Source organism: Choloepus didactylus (assembly GCF_015220235.1).
Source record: "Choloepus didactylus isolate mChoDid1 chromosome 25 unlocalized genomic scaffold, mChoDid1.pri SUPER_25_unloc1, whole genome shotgun sequence".
Classification (NCBI taxonomy): Eukaryota; Metazoa; Chordata; class Mammalia; order Pilosa; family Megalonychidae; genus Choloepus; species Choloepus didactylus.
The window spans coordinates 3,245,669-3,259,577 of NW_023637606.1; the positions used below are offsets into that span (position 1 = coordinate 3,245,669).

The 13,909-nt window shown below is 53.9% G+C and overlaps 1 protein-coding gene across 1 annotated transcript; it reads left to right on the top strand.

Moving 5' to 3' along the window:
* Positions 1–1,862: 1,862 nt before the first annotated feature.
* CREB3L3 (cAMP responsive element binding protein 3 like 3) lies at positions 1,863–12,811 on the top strand. The gene is made up of 11 exons (XM_037823987.1): positions 1,863–1,953; positions 2,242–2,459; positions 3,426–3,554; positions 3,991–4,291; positions 5,217–5,335; positions 7,646–7,783; positions 8,463–8,569; positions 10,159–10,227; positions 11,471–11,555; positions 11,763–11,859; positions 12,038–12,811. Exons 1-11 carry the CDS (start codon positions 1,863–1,865, stop codon positions 12,349–12,351), a joined length of 1,668 nt encoding a protein of 555 aa, XP_037679915.1. The 3' UTR covers positions 12,352–12,811.
* Positions 12,812–13,909: the final 1,098 nt, after the last annotated feature.

Here is a 13,909-nt window from a genome sequence, read left to right on the forward strand (position 1 = left end):
GCCATGCTAGTGGGCATCTTTATACATTTTCATATGTGAGAAATAGTTCTGAATTAAGCAAAGTGAAAATTACAAACAAAACTCACCTTTGCACAATTAAGTTTGGGAAACGCTGCAAATGTCCCTGCCAAGAGGCTTCCAGAGCACGGGCAGCCAAAGCTATTTATTAACCCAGTCTTCCCCTGCCTCATTGGATCCCAGAATCCTTTCGGGATTGTGTTTCACACTTAAACACACTGATGGAACCTATTGTGGGAATTTCCTTGTGGCTTCCAATTGAGCTTTGCTTTGAAATATGCTGTCTTGGGGATATGGGGCAGTAGGATGTCAAGAGTATGTCAAAGTCCCCTTGCCCCTCAAATACTTAACCCTCCTTATTTATCAACACCTGAAATGTCTTCATTGGAGAGTCAAAAAGCCGTTTTTTAAATTCAGTTTTATTGAGATATATTCACATACCATACAATGATCCATGGTGTACAATCAGCTGTTCACAGTACCATCTTATAGTTGTGCATTCATCACCCCAATCTACAAAAAGCCTTTTAAAGTCCATAATTATATTTTTAAAAAAGATTTCAAATACAAATGCCGCAGGGAGGGGATTTAGGTCGTCTAGATTCACAGTGAAGTATGAGTGACTAATGCTCAGTTATTCTCCAGACTGGTTTTGATAAGAGAAGAAGGAAGAATCTCAAGGGCACCCCCAAGTGATAATGGGGTGCAGGGGTGGGGTGGGGGGAGAAGTCCAGAAGGTCTAACTTCGCTGCTTTATCAACCTGCCTAGAGAGCAACCTGGAAAAGTGCCAGCTCTGCAGTGCTCAGTAAATATTATGACTGGGGCTCATTAAAAGCCAAGCCAAACCAAACAACCCCCTTAAAAATCCTACAAAGGGTGGTTGGAAGGGAAATAAGACAAATCCGAGGCCCTAGGGACAGGTCAATGTACCAGCGGTCAGAGAGGGACAGTTACGATAACTCAGGTTCTTGTCCCCTCTGCCTGGCTGACTTTTGAGGCCAGTCATTCACACTTTAGCTAGAACTAGTGATCCCTAAGAACCATCTAAGGACGGTTCTAATCACCACATTCTCTGGGTGGCGGGATATCCTGGGCACTGGGGGGTGTTGAACTGCACCCCCAGTCATGACAACCACAAATGTCCCCAGATATTACCCAGTGTTCCTGGGGACAAGCACCGTACCGTGAATTATTATCAGAATAAAGAACCACTGTTGGACCTGGTATATTGCAGGCCCTCATGAAATTTTTGTCGCAGGGATACTTGGCAATGGGTTCACTGAGAAATATAAAGCAGGATGTGAATATTTTTAGAGCAAGGAGATCTTTTTGTTACTGTTATAATCCCAGTACCAAGCGTTGGGCGCGACGCACGACTATTCAGTTGGGTCATCAGTTCAAAAAGCTCCCAAGGGCTTCCTGCCACGTTTAAGACAAACTGCCCCGTCCCTTCCCTTCCCTCCCCTCCTCCCGCTCTCCCCCTCACTCCCTCTGCTCCAGCCCCACGGGCCTCCTCGCTGCTCCTCCAACACGCCAGGCCTGGGCCTGCCTCAGGGCCTTTGCACAGGCTGTGCCTCTGCCTGGAACAGTATTCCCTTAGAACTCCCCATGGCTGGTCTTGGGGGATCAGGCTGGGAGGCGACAAGGAAGGTAAACAAGTAAACAAATACGAACATTTTGAACAGTGACGGTTTCCATGGAAAGAGCAACGGGATAAAGAAGGACAGAGCCGTGAACGCCACGACACAGAGTGAGAACCACGAGCCGGGCAGTTCCAGACAGGGAACAGCAGGTGCGAAGGCCCTGAGGTAGAAACAAGTTTGGGTCAGTAGCTGTGTGTTGAATGAGTAACCAGCGGAGGATTCTAGAAGGAATTCATCGTGCGGGTTTGGCCGTGAAGGATTTGGAGGTGGCATCTGAGCCGGCCTCGGAGGGTGGGTCAGAGTTTACCAGCTCGGACAGGGGTGGGAAGGGGGCCCCATGGAGGAAACAGCTGCAGTTTCTTGGTTTTGTTCTGTGCTGGGAACGACGGGGGCCCTGGGCAGTCTGGAACCCGACATCCGGCAACTCTGAAGGGAAACAGCAAGTAGGGGATAGGTCACGGCACAGCCAAACACCCCAGACTTTGGCCTTTGCCCACAGCTGACTGGAAAAGGACAAAACAGCGAGATAACTGGCTTCCCTCCCCTGCCCGTGCCCGTCCCCGTGGCACTGGCCCTCAGCGCTGTCTGTCTGCCCCGTCTGCCAATGGGCAACGGGGGGTGGGCTGGGAGCACCCCACGACTACTTCAGCATCCTTGGGGGTGCCGACAGAGACACGGAGAGGAGCAAGCGGAGCCCAAGGGACCCTGGAGGTGGGTGGGGGCCGCTGGGAGCAGACACCTGGGGAGTGGCTGGAGGAGGAGCCGAGCCCGTGGATGGGGATTTAGCGGCTGGGAAGGTGAGAGCCACTGGGGCCCATGCTGGGGAAAGGGGGGGTCTAGGCCAGGAGACCCTCCCCAAGCCCCATCCCCAGTTGTACAGATGGGAAGACTGAGTCTCAGAGAGAGGAAGAAATGCCCCGAATCTCACCTCCAGCTGGGGGTCGCACTTATCCCCTGGGGTCCCCTGCCTCCTGGGAAGGGAAACTTGGGCACACTGGGATTGCATCAGAGGGTTGGTTCTGTCAGCCTCGAGGGTGCTGACCGTGTTGACATCCCCACCAGGCTTCTGTCTAGCACTCTGTAAAGAAATTGGCTCTCACGCCTCTGGTCCCGCCAGACCCTCTGTATCTTCTTCACCTGGGTTTCTGTCTAGCACTCTGTAAAGAAATTGGCTCTCACATCTCTGGTCCTCCTAGACCCTCTGTATCTTCTTCACCGAGGCTCTGTCCAACGCTCTGTAAAGAAATTTGCTCTCACTTCTCTGGTCCTCCCAGACCTTCTGTATCTTCTCCACCTGGGCTTCTGTCTAGCACTCTGTAAAGAAATTGGCTTTCATGCCTCTGGTCCTCCCAGACCCTCTGTATCTTCTCCACCCAGGCTCTGTCTAATGCTCTGTAAAAAAATTGGCTCTCATGCCTCTTGTCATCCCAGACCCTCTGTATCTTCTCCACCTGGGCTTCTGTCTAGCACTCTGTAAAGAAATTGGCTCTCATATCTCTGTTCCTCCTAGACCCTCTATATCTTCTCCACCTGGGCTTCCGTCTAGCCCTCTGTAAAAAAAACACAAAACTGTCTCTCATGCCTCTGGTCTTTCTAGACCCTCTGTATCAGCCTCATGGTACAGATGGAGGCTCAGCCAACAGTAGTGCTGACCCAACCTGGCAGCTCTGCGGGGATTGAACTGGAGCTCGGGGCAGTGGGCACATGGGAGGTGTGGCGGGAGGGGCTGTGTGACCCTCATGCTGCTCCTCTGCTTGCCCCAGATGGCCTCCTCCGCCTTTCCCATGGGTCCCATCGACAGCCTCGAGCTCCTGGATCTCCTGTTCGACCGGCAGGACGGCATCCTGAGACACGTGGATCTGAGTGACGGCTGGGACCAAAGTGAGGGCCAGGTGAGAACCCCACTTCGGAGGGCCCGGGCCACAGGGCTCTGGATAGGGCCCAGGGCCCCCCACCCCACCCGCCAGCAATGTGGGAGCTGAGACAGAACACCATGTGACATTTATGGGGCTTGATTTTACCAAGATAGCATCAGCTCCTTACAGGTGGGGAAACTGAAGCCCAGAGACTAGTGGCCATTTCCCTGGGGTCACACAGCAATTCAGAGTTGGGTGCAAACGCAAACCCAAGGCTGGTGTCTCGACATGGCCTATGGGTCACCGCCTGTTTGAGTTGCCAGGCCCAACAACCCCATGAAGAAGGAGCAACTGAAGATCAGAGAGGGTCAGGGGCTTGCCCACAACCACACAGCAAGTCTAGAGCATAAGGCAGACCAGAGCAGAGACAGATTCCCTTCTTGTGCCCATCCCTCCCTCTCCTTCCCAGCAGATCCTGCCAGGCCCCGAACCCAACGACTTCCTCAGCTCCATCCTGGGCCCTGGCGACTCTGGGTCCAACTCTCCCCTCTGGTCCCCAGCGGCCAGTGACAGTGGCATCTCCGAAGATCTGCCATCTGATGCCCAGGACACCCCTCCCCACAGCGGGCCTGCCGCCGTCCCCAGTGGCCACCCCCCAGAGGCCGAGCCCAGCAAGGAGCCCATCCCCGCCTTTCATCCGGGTCCCTCCTGCCCTACCAGGGACATGGGGCCGGGCACCCAGCTGCTGGACACCTCAGTGGCCATAGACGTGGGTAAGTCTCTGCCTTTTGCCAGGTCTGGTGCAGGGTGCACGTTTGGAGGCTGGGGCTCTCGTGGGCCCATTTTCCTGATGGGCTCACTGAGTCCTTTCGGAGTTAAGCAGTGGGAGAAAGCCACAGAGGCAGGGTGCCACCCAGCAGGCCGGCCCAGATGCCAGCATCCCACTGGGAACCCGGAAGGCAGGGCGTGTCTTCCTCATTTTGGTCCCTCCCATGCTTGGCTTGTAGTAGTTGCTCAATAAAATCACCTGCAGCCTTAGGGTGTCTCCAGAACAGGAAGAAGAGCCATAATGAGTCACACCAGGGGTGCCACCAATTGAGCACCCAGGGTGTGCTGGAGAAAGGCCACAGGGGCGTCCTTTGTCCCTTGAGCTAGGGTCCCACTGTAGAGGTGACAAAACAGGCTCAGAGAGGCAAAGCAACTTACCCAGGGTCACACAGTGCAGCCCAGTCAAAACCCAGGATGCTCTGACACCCAAGTGTGTGCACCTGGCTCCGTGCACCCCCCAAGTGTGGGAGCAGGAGTCAAAGGTGACTCAGACCCAGTCCCTGCCCCACGGGGGAGATAAGGCATGACTGCAAATCAGGACATTGTCCTGGGTGCTATCAGCCACTCCCTCCCAGATTGGCCCTGGGTCTTCTGGCAATAGCTCCACATTTCCTTTGACCTCATGGGATGGACTGAGATGGGGCCCTGGTGTATGTGGGTTCCCATTTATAGCAGAGGACAGAGAGGCAGGTTTCGAGGCTGTCCCCTTCAACCCAGGCCCAGGGGACCCCAAAAGGCAGGCCCCATGTCCTAAGTGCATTGGGGCTCAATCAAAGGAGGCTTCCTGGAGGTGGCAGGTGGATGCCGGGAGCTCAGGGCCTGCCACCCCTGACACCTTCCCTGTCTCTGTCCCCCACCGGTCCCCATCAGAAATGTGGAGCCCAGGAAGAAGCCTCTATTCTGGGGAGCAGGCCGGGCTGTCGGACTCACCCCCACGCTGCAACCTCACGGTGAAAGAGCTCCTTCTCTCTGGTGTCAGCAGCGACCTGGTGAGCGACCCCACTCCAGCTCCCTGGGGCCCTGCAGCTGGGAGGGCGGTTGGGGTTTCTGGAGCCCCAACCCTCCCATTTCAGAGATTGGAAAACGGAGTCGCAGAGAGGGGCTGGGATTTGCCCAAGGTCATACATAGGGCAAATCCACAGCTCCAGTCCTGGGCTAGGGCACTTTCCCCAGTAGAAGTAGTTTATAAACGAGACACATCCTCACTATAACTTACTAAGCAGCTATCATATACCAGGCAGGATTCCGAATGCTATAAGTTGATCATCTTTTAATTCACAGCAACCCCAAGGATTTGAAGCTCTCAGGATTTCAATTTCACATGCAAGGAAGTGAGCACAGAGAGGTTTGGTAACTTGGCCCAAGCGGCACAGCCACGGCTGGTTTGGGCCCGGCTTCTGGCTCCCTGCTTGCAGGCTCAAACCCTGAGCTGGGTAGACTCCATGCCCATTACATGCTGAAACGGGGCCAGCTACCCTGCCAAGGGCTTCACGTGGTGATAAACTAGAGTTGACAATGCAATCAGTGCCCCCATTTTATAGATGAGAAACCCGAGGCCCAGAGAGGTTAAGCCATGAACCCAAAGCCACACAGCAAGCAGAGGACAGAGTCAAGGTTTGAACTCTGGTTTGTCTGGCATCAAAGTCTGTCCAGGCAATCTCTGGGCGAGGCTGGGGTTGCCTCTCTTAGCCCAAGAGGCATTCAGTAAGGAGCTCACAGTGAAGATGGGGACTCAGAGCTCTCAGAAGTGTACGGAAGAGGGAGAGAGCCCGGAGAGTGATGGCAGGTCCAGGAAGGCTTCCTGTAGGAGGTGGTTTTGGAAAGGAGCATTGGCCTTTAGAAAACCGTCATGTTTAATATAATTGTTCTGTGGAGCAACTGCCTGGGGACAACTTGGGGTACTTATCCCCATTTTGTAGACGAGGATGCCGAGCCTTGGACCATGGAGAAAATGATGGGGCTGATCGACAGCCTCAAATTCTAGGTAGAGGAGTTTGAGCCAAAGAAAGAGAGATGGACCCATGAGGGTGATGGACGGGGGTCTGGGGGCAGAAGGAGCAGAGGTGGGGAAGCAGGCAGCCACCTGGGGAGAGACACCCAGCCAACTGTCCCAGACAGAAGTCACGAGACCCTATGGCCCCGGAGGGGGCAGAACATTCACCAGTGAGCAAGGAACGGGCCACTAGACTCCCACTGGTCCCGAGGGACCCGGGCCACCCCTGAGACTCAGAAGATGCCATCGGACTTCTCGGCAAAGATGCAGTGGCCACAGGATGAACTTCCAGGGTGGATTATTCTCTGCCTTCAGGAGCTCATGTTCTCTGATTTCTTGGTGTAATCTTTCTGAGACAATGAGATTTCTTCATTTTTAACATTTATCTGTCATAATTTAGACTTAATAAAAAAATGTGGGGAAGAAGGAAATGCATAGAAACAGTTCAAGTTCCAAATGCACAAATGGGGACAGGGGATCCCAATCCCAACCCTGTCCTTCAGCCAGTACCCGCTGTTTCTAATATCTCTTGCCAAAGAGATTATTCCTTCCTTCCTTCTTTCCTTCCTTCCTTCCTCCCTTCCTTCTTTTCTTCCTTCTTTCCCTCTTTCCCTCCCTCCCTCCCTCCATCCTTCCTTCCCTCCCTCCCTTCCTTTCCTTTCCTTTCTTCCTTCCTTCCTCCTTCCTCCCTTCCTCTCTTTCTCCTTCCCTCCCTCTCTTTCTTCCTTCCTTTTGTTCTTTCATTCTTTCTTTTAGTTTAACATAAAAGTAGCATTGCATCCATGTACATTGTTTTGTCCCTTTACTATTGTTGGGCTCGATCATGTATCTTGGTAGTTGTTTCCTAACATGATATGGAAATCCCATTATTTTTCCTGGCTGCGTAGTACTCCATTGCATGGATGAGCCGTGTCTCACCTAACTTGTTCCTATCTGTTGGACATTTCCATTGCTCCTTTCACTATTACAGACAGTCCTGGGTGAATGTCCAGAGCCTAGAACAGCTCCTGGCGGGTAGCAGGTGCTCAATTAAATCATCACCGAATGACTGTTTGTTGAACGGATGAAAATTCTCATGTGCGTGTCATTTCACACGTGGGAGGGTCTCTGTAGGATTGCTTCCTGGAAGCGGAATTGCTGGGTCCAAGGGCTGCACCCTGGTTGTTTTGAGTCTCACTTCCGTAAAGGACTTTGCAGTGGATGGAGCAATCATTTTCTCGGATCCGATGACTCTGTTGTGGCCCAGGGGCTCAGCCTCACTGGCTCCGGATCTGCCTCCAACTTGGTTCCCCTGGTTTCTCCACAGCAGCAACATCCCCTGGTGGGTCCCCATCTGCTGCGACCAGGCCCCGGGCACTGCCAACAGCTGGTGCTGACAGAGGACGAGAAGAAGCTGCTGGCCAAAGAGGGTATCAGTCTGCCCACCCAGCTGCCCCTGACCAAGGTGAGCAGGTGGGGTCTCTACCTCCTTCCTGAATCTCACCTCTAGCTGCCCCCATCCCCTGGAATGTAAGGATGTGTCCATCACCAGAAGTGCCATCCTAAAAGCTCATTCTGAGAGGGTGATATTTGACCATGGGTGGTGGACCTTCAGGCCGAGGTGATTTGGGTGCTTGGGAGATCTTCCTTGTGCCTTTATGTCTTACCTGCAGGCTGTGTATATCCCACAGACCTGTTTTCATTGAGCTATGCTGTGTTTTATAAAAGTTGTTTTATAAAAGTTTCTGACCGGGAGATTTCATGTAAGAATTCAATAACCGTGGACTCTTGTTTCCACATTCCAACAATGGACTCCCTGGGTAGCTGCTTGGGTTCTCTAGCAAGCCATGGTCCCCTCCTAGCCTTCTTTCACTCAATACAATGTCTTGAGTTTGTGATCCCAGTTTGGAGACTGCCTCATCTTAAAATGGGCCAGCCCCTGGGAAAGGTGATGCAATTGCTCTAATTTGCAAAGCCAGGTGGTGCCTAGGGTTGGGTCTGGGATGTTTGAACCCAGGAGCCTTCACCAAGAATCTAGGGAGAGAAGAACTGGTCCGAGATGGCTAACGTGGGAAAAGAAAGGAGTGAGGCCATGGGCTCAGGATCCCACATGACTGACTCCAGCTTCTGCTCGGTTTCATCAGTACGAGGAGCGAGTGCTGAAAAAAATCCGCCGGAAAATCCGGAATAAACAGTCGGCTCAAGAAAGCAGGAAGAAGAAGAAGGAATATATTGATGGTTTGGAGACGAGGTGAGGCTGGTACCTTGCTGGGACCACACTTAGGGGAAACTGAGGCATGGAGGGGGAGTGGAGAGGAAAAGGACACGATTTTTAGGACTGAACAAAATTTCATCCATCAACTCTCTTTGTGGTATGGAGGGAAGAGGCTCCTCTTTATTGATGACTTGATTGAATGTCACAGGTCTATTTGGGCTTTCTGTTTCTTCTTGAGTCAGCTTTGAAGTGTGGGACGTTTTCCATTTCCAATCTATTGACATAAAAGTTTTCAGAGGTCTCCCCTATTGTTTTGTTTAACCTTTGCAACAGCTTGGTTATGCCCTCTTTTTAATTCCTCATGTTGTTTATTTGTGCCCTAGTTGTCTTTTATTTACTTAATCGATCATGCCAAAAGGTTTGTCTATTTTATTATTCTTTTCAAAGAATGAATTTCTGGTCTCCTTCCCTCAATTGTTTTCTAGCTCATTCTAGTTCTTTTTCTTTTTTTCCTTTCTAGTTCTTTTATTGCTATTTTTATTTTTCTTCTATCCTTCCATTTTGCATTTTTGGGCTTATTCTGTTGTTCCTTTGATAATTTTTAAATGTATGCTCAGTTCATTGAGTTGCATTAAGGCTATTCATTTCCCCCTCCACCCTGCTTTACCTGCATCCCATCCATTTCAATTTGTACTATTGTCATTATCGTTTGACCCTTGGGTTTTCCTAATTGCTATGATGAATCCCTCTTATAGCATGAGTTATTTAGAAGGAGGGAACTTCAGTGGGGAATTTATTGTCTTCCCTGGTTGCTATGTTTGGCCTCCCTTCTGGAAAGGGACCCCACATCTACATGCACCTTCCTGGAGAACAAGGTGCATAATCCCCTCTGCTTCCCATGGGAAAGAAGATATACGGCAGATCCAAGGGTCTCCACCTCGAGATGCGGGTTTGTCCAATGGTTTCCCACAAGAGACACCCAGTGTGCTCCTGTGGCCCTGTGCTTGTATCCCCCAAGTTCCTTACATCTCTCCCTCATGAGTGGAGACCTGGTATGACGCCCACTCATTCCCTAACTTGAGCATTCTGACCTCACACCTGAGGGGTCCAGGCAAGACGACATTCCCAGATGGATATGGAGGGGAAAAGTGGGGTCCCCTGCCTGGACCCCAGACCCCCAGATGGCGTGATCACTTTCCTCAATCTGCTAAGCCCCTAACTGACTTTATTTCATGTCACTTTCCCAACTACACTATAAGCTAGGTAACTGTGCCCATTTTACAGATGAGGAACTGAGGTCAGAGAAGTGGCATGGCCCAAGGTCATGGATTGGGTCGGGATTGTAATTAGATTCTCCTTGCACTCGCGTCACTCTGGTATTTGTCTTCTGGAACCCTCACGCCCTGAGCTTGGTGCTCTATTCCCAACCCTGGGATCTCATGCCTGAATGAATCTCCTCAAACCTGGAACTGGGTTCAAATCCCCGCCCTGTCACAAACATGCTGGCTGACCCCTCTCTGGCCTTAGGTTCCCTACCTGTAAAGTGGGGTCTCACAGGGAGATGCCCAGTTGGGCCAGTTAGTGATGGGCATATTCAGAATGTCACTGTGACACTGTCCCTACAGGATGTCAGCCTGTACTGCCCAGAACCAGGAGCTGCAGAGAAAAGTGCTGCATCTCGAGAAGCAGAACCTGTGAGTCTGGGGCAGAGGGCAGAGGGGTCCATCCCCCAAGTTCCTCGCAGAAGAGAGGGACGGAGCAGGGGGGAGCCTGTTCAGTGATGTGTCAGGGTAGAAACACTTGGGGGAGGGGAGCTGCATAGAGGAGGGGATGGACTTGAGGCTCTGAAGGGTGTATAAGAGTTCACTGGCAGCAGGTGCTGCGGTTAGAGGAAATGGCTTGTGTGAAGGTCCAGAGGCCAGGAGTATTGTGTGGTTGAAAACCACACATGATTCTCTCTAATCAGTGTATTCTTTAGTCGATGTTTCTTGAGTATCTGTTCTGCAAGAGGCATAGTTCTGGGCACTGGGATCATAGCAGTGAAGGAAACAGACACGGTCCCTCCACTTAAAGACCTCAGGGTCTAGTTAGAGACACACTGAAGACAAAGAAAAAAATATGTAAAAGATAACTCACATATTGATAGCCGCGGGGAAGAGAAACAAAGCAGGGTGAAGGACTAGAGAGTGATGGGCTGTTTTAGACAGGGAGGTCAGAGAAGCCTTCTCCAAGGAGGTGACATTTGAGATGAGACCTGACGGAGGAAAAACAAGCAGCTACCATATCTCAATAAAATGAATTAAAAAAAAAAAAAAAGCAGCAGCTACCGAAAACCCACGGGGAACAGTGTGCTTGGAAAAAAGGAACAGCCAGTGCAAAGGCTCAGAGGCAGGACAATGCCTGCCATGTTGGAGGAACAGTGAGGAAGTGGCTGGAGCAGAGGGAGTGAAGGGGAGAGTGGGAGGAGGGGAGGGCAGGGAGGGGAGGGTGGCAGGTTGTGCAGGGTCTGGTAGGCTGTGTGGAGGACGCTGACCCCAAGTAGCTGAAGTCAGGGAGGGTTGGGAGCAGGGACTGGGAGGAGCTGAATCAAATTGAAATTTTGATTCACATTAGATCCACACATCTGGCTGCTTTGTTGCGAGTGAACGCTAGGGGCAGGAGGGCCTGGGATGACCAGAGAGGAGGCTGGGGTGGGGTCCCCGTGAGCCGTAATGGAGACCTAGATGCGCGGAGATGGGAGTGGCAGAGAAGTGGGTGGAATGTTGGACAGAGAAGCAATGTTTGAAGCGAGAAGGAAGAGTCTGAGATTTTCAAGAGCATCAGTTTTGAAGGATGGATGGAATCCAGACATCAGAGGGGCTGGGGAACCCTGGAAACAGACAGAGAGCTGGACCAAGGCCCCGTAGGGTTCAACCAAGGCTTGCCCATTTCTCTAAGGTCCCTCTTGGAGCAGCTGAAGAAACTTCAAGCTATTGTGGTCCAATCCACCAGCAAGTCTGCCCAGACTGGCACCTGTATAGCGGTGAGTCCTGGTTCCCAGGATTGACGGCGGTCCTGGGCCTTGGCGGAGGGGCCCACGGGGGGAGGTGAGGGTGAACAGAGGTATGGCTTCAAGCCCGAGTTCAAGCACAGAGGGATATTCCGGGCCTCAGTTTCCCCAGTGTGTGAGATGTGCATGCTTGCAGGGGAGGGGGAGGGATGGGGTGACCCCTGCCCCCATTTCTGCCAGGTCCTGCTGCTCTCCTTCGCCCTCATCGTCCTCCCCTCCATCAGCCCTTTCACCCCAAACAAAGCCGAGAGCCCCGGGGACTTTGCACCTGTGCGAGGTAGGTGGGCCCAGGATGCTCTGGAAACCCTCCTTTCCATAGCTCCCCAAGTCCCCATCCTGCACCCCTGAGTGGGGGAGGGGGCAGAGACCTCCTTCCCACTGTTTCCAGCAGCTGGGGGTGAGGGGAGGAAGGGCAGGACAGCCGCCTCCGTGACCTGCCCCCCATCCTCTCCCAGTCTTCTCCAGAACTTTGCACAACGATGCGGCGTCCCGCGTGGTCTCCGACACTGCCCCGGGGTCTGAGGCCCTGGGACCCCAGCCTGAGGTCGGCACACCCCGGGAAGGGTCTCCAGACAATCCTGGGGCTGATGGAGGCTCCAAGGACACGCCGGCGCTGGACAACTCGACCCTCTTGCTGGGCAACTCGACGGAGCAGCTGGGCAACTCGACGGAGGAGCTGGGCCCGGCCACCCTGCTGGACTGGGCCACGCCTGAGCCAGGGCGCAGCCCGGGACGCGCGGGGCTGGAGGCGGCTGGGGAGGAGCTGTGAGCGCCCCCAGGACCTTGTCCCCATGTCTCTCTGCCCTGGGGGTGCATCTCTAGGTGCTGCAGTAACAGGAACCAGAACTGTTAGGTGAGGCAGAGACCCCCGCGGAGCCCCCCGGATTGAGAATCACAAACTTGCAGCTACAGACCCAGGGGCCAAGACAGAGCCCCAAACCCTGGGGAGGTTACACAGACAGACCCGGGTGCCCAGATGCAGAGAAGAGGAAGATGTCTACAGACACACAGATGCACACCCAAACACGCACAAACTGAGACAGTCACTCAGGCTCGGACAGACACACAGACACGTCCGATGCCTCAGCGACTGCCCACGCCCCTGGACACCTCCCCTCCCACCCCGCACAAAGAGGGGAGAAAGCGGGCAAAGACGGGGACCCCGGTCCCGGGCTGAGCTCTGGACTTTAAAGACAGTCGTGATTCTTAATAAAAGTGTTTTGGCAAAACACGGCTGTGCTGAAGCGGAGGGGGGTGGGGTGGAGAAGGGGTCTGGGGCTTCGCAGCCCAAGATGGAGGGGCTGGAGCAGCCCGGGGTGGGGGAGCGAAGTTCAGAGCCCCCCATCCCCAGGCTGGAGCAGGGGTGGCGCTGGCGCTGTTTCAGCACCTTGGAGAGCGGCGGCGCGGCGCGCAGGGCGAGCCTTGGGGCGCGAGGTCCCGGCGTCTGCGGGGGACCCCGGACATCCCTCCAGGGGTGCCCGCGGCGGGGGGAAGGCAGCTGCCTTTTTCGGGGGCCGAGTGGCCCACCCTGCTCATTTGACCGATGAGGAAACTGGAGGTCGGGAGGGAAGTGATCTTTCTCGCTCCCACCCTGTCCACCCGGGACTCGGCCTGTGCCTGCGCTGGGCTCGCAACGTGTCACCATCCCCACCCCCACCTCGACCCCGACCCCGACCCCGCCTGCCGGGCCCAGGGGCTGGGGCTGCAATCGCGACCGGAGCAGACCGGCCTCCCTCCTCAAGCCTAGTAGCAAAGCGCAAAAATCTTGCAACTAAGTATACACCTACTAACTGGAAGTTCAACAATGCCAGCTGCTGTTCAGAAAACCAGCCTGAAAACCCCCCCTTTTTCTGCCCAGGCTGGGGGGATTGCAACCGAAACCCAGATAGATGTCCCAGGGTGCAGGGGGACCAAGCTCCTGCCCACCTACGCCACTTCTGGAGACTAGGATCCCCCCAGGTCGCAGGTCGTAAACACACTCAGCTGCAAGAAGAAAGTTCTGCTTTTATTGCATTGAAGAGTTTTCTGGAAGCCTGGAGGAAGCCGGGTGGCCCCACCTCTCCCTCCCTCCAGCCCCAAAGGCAGCGCAGACCTCTCCTGTCCATCCCACCACCAGGCTCTGAGCTCACATGGTGGCCCCATCTCCCCTGTTCCTAGAGGGTCTCGGGGAGGCAGATCAAGAGCTGAGGAGGGGACTGGGGGTGTGAGGGGGGCAGGGAGGAGGCCCAGGGGGCACAGAGAGTGAATTCCTGTGCAGTCTGGAAACCAGGCAGGGCCTGGCCACCACCTTCCCCCAAATTGAGTCACGAGCCCAGGCATGGAGGGAG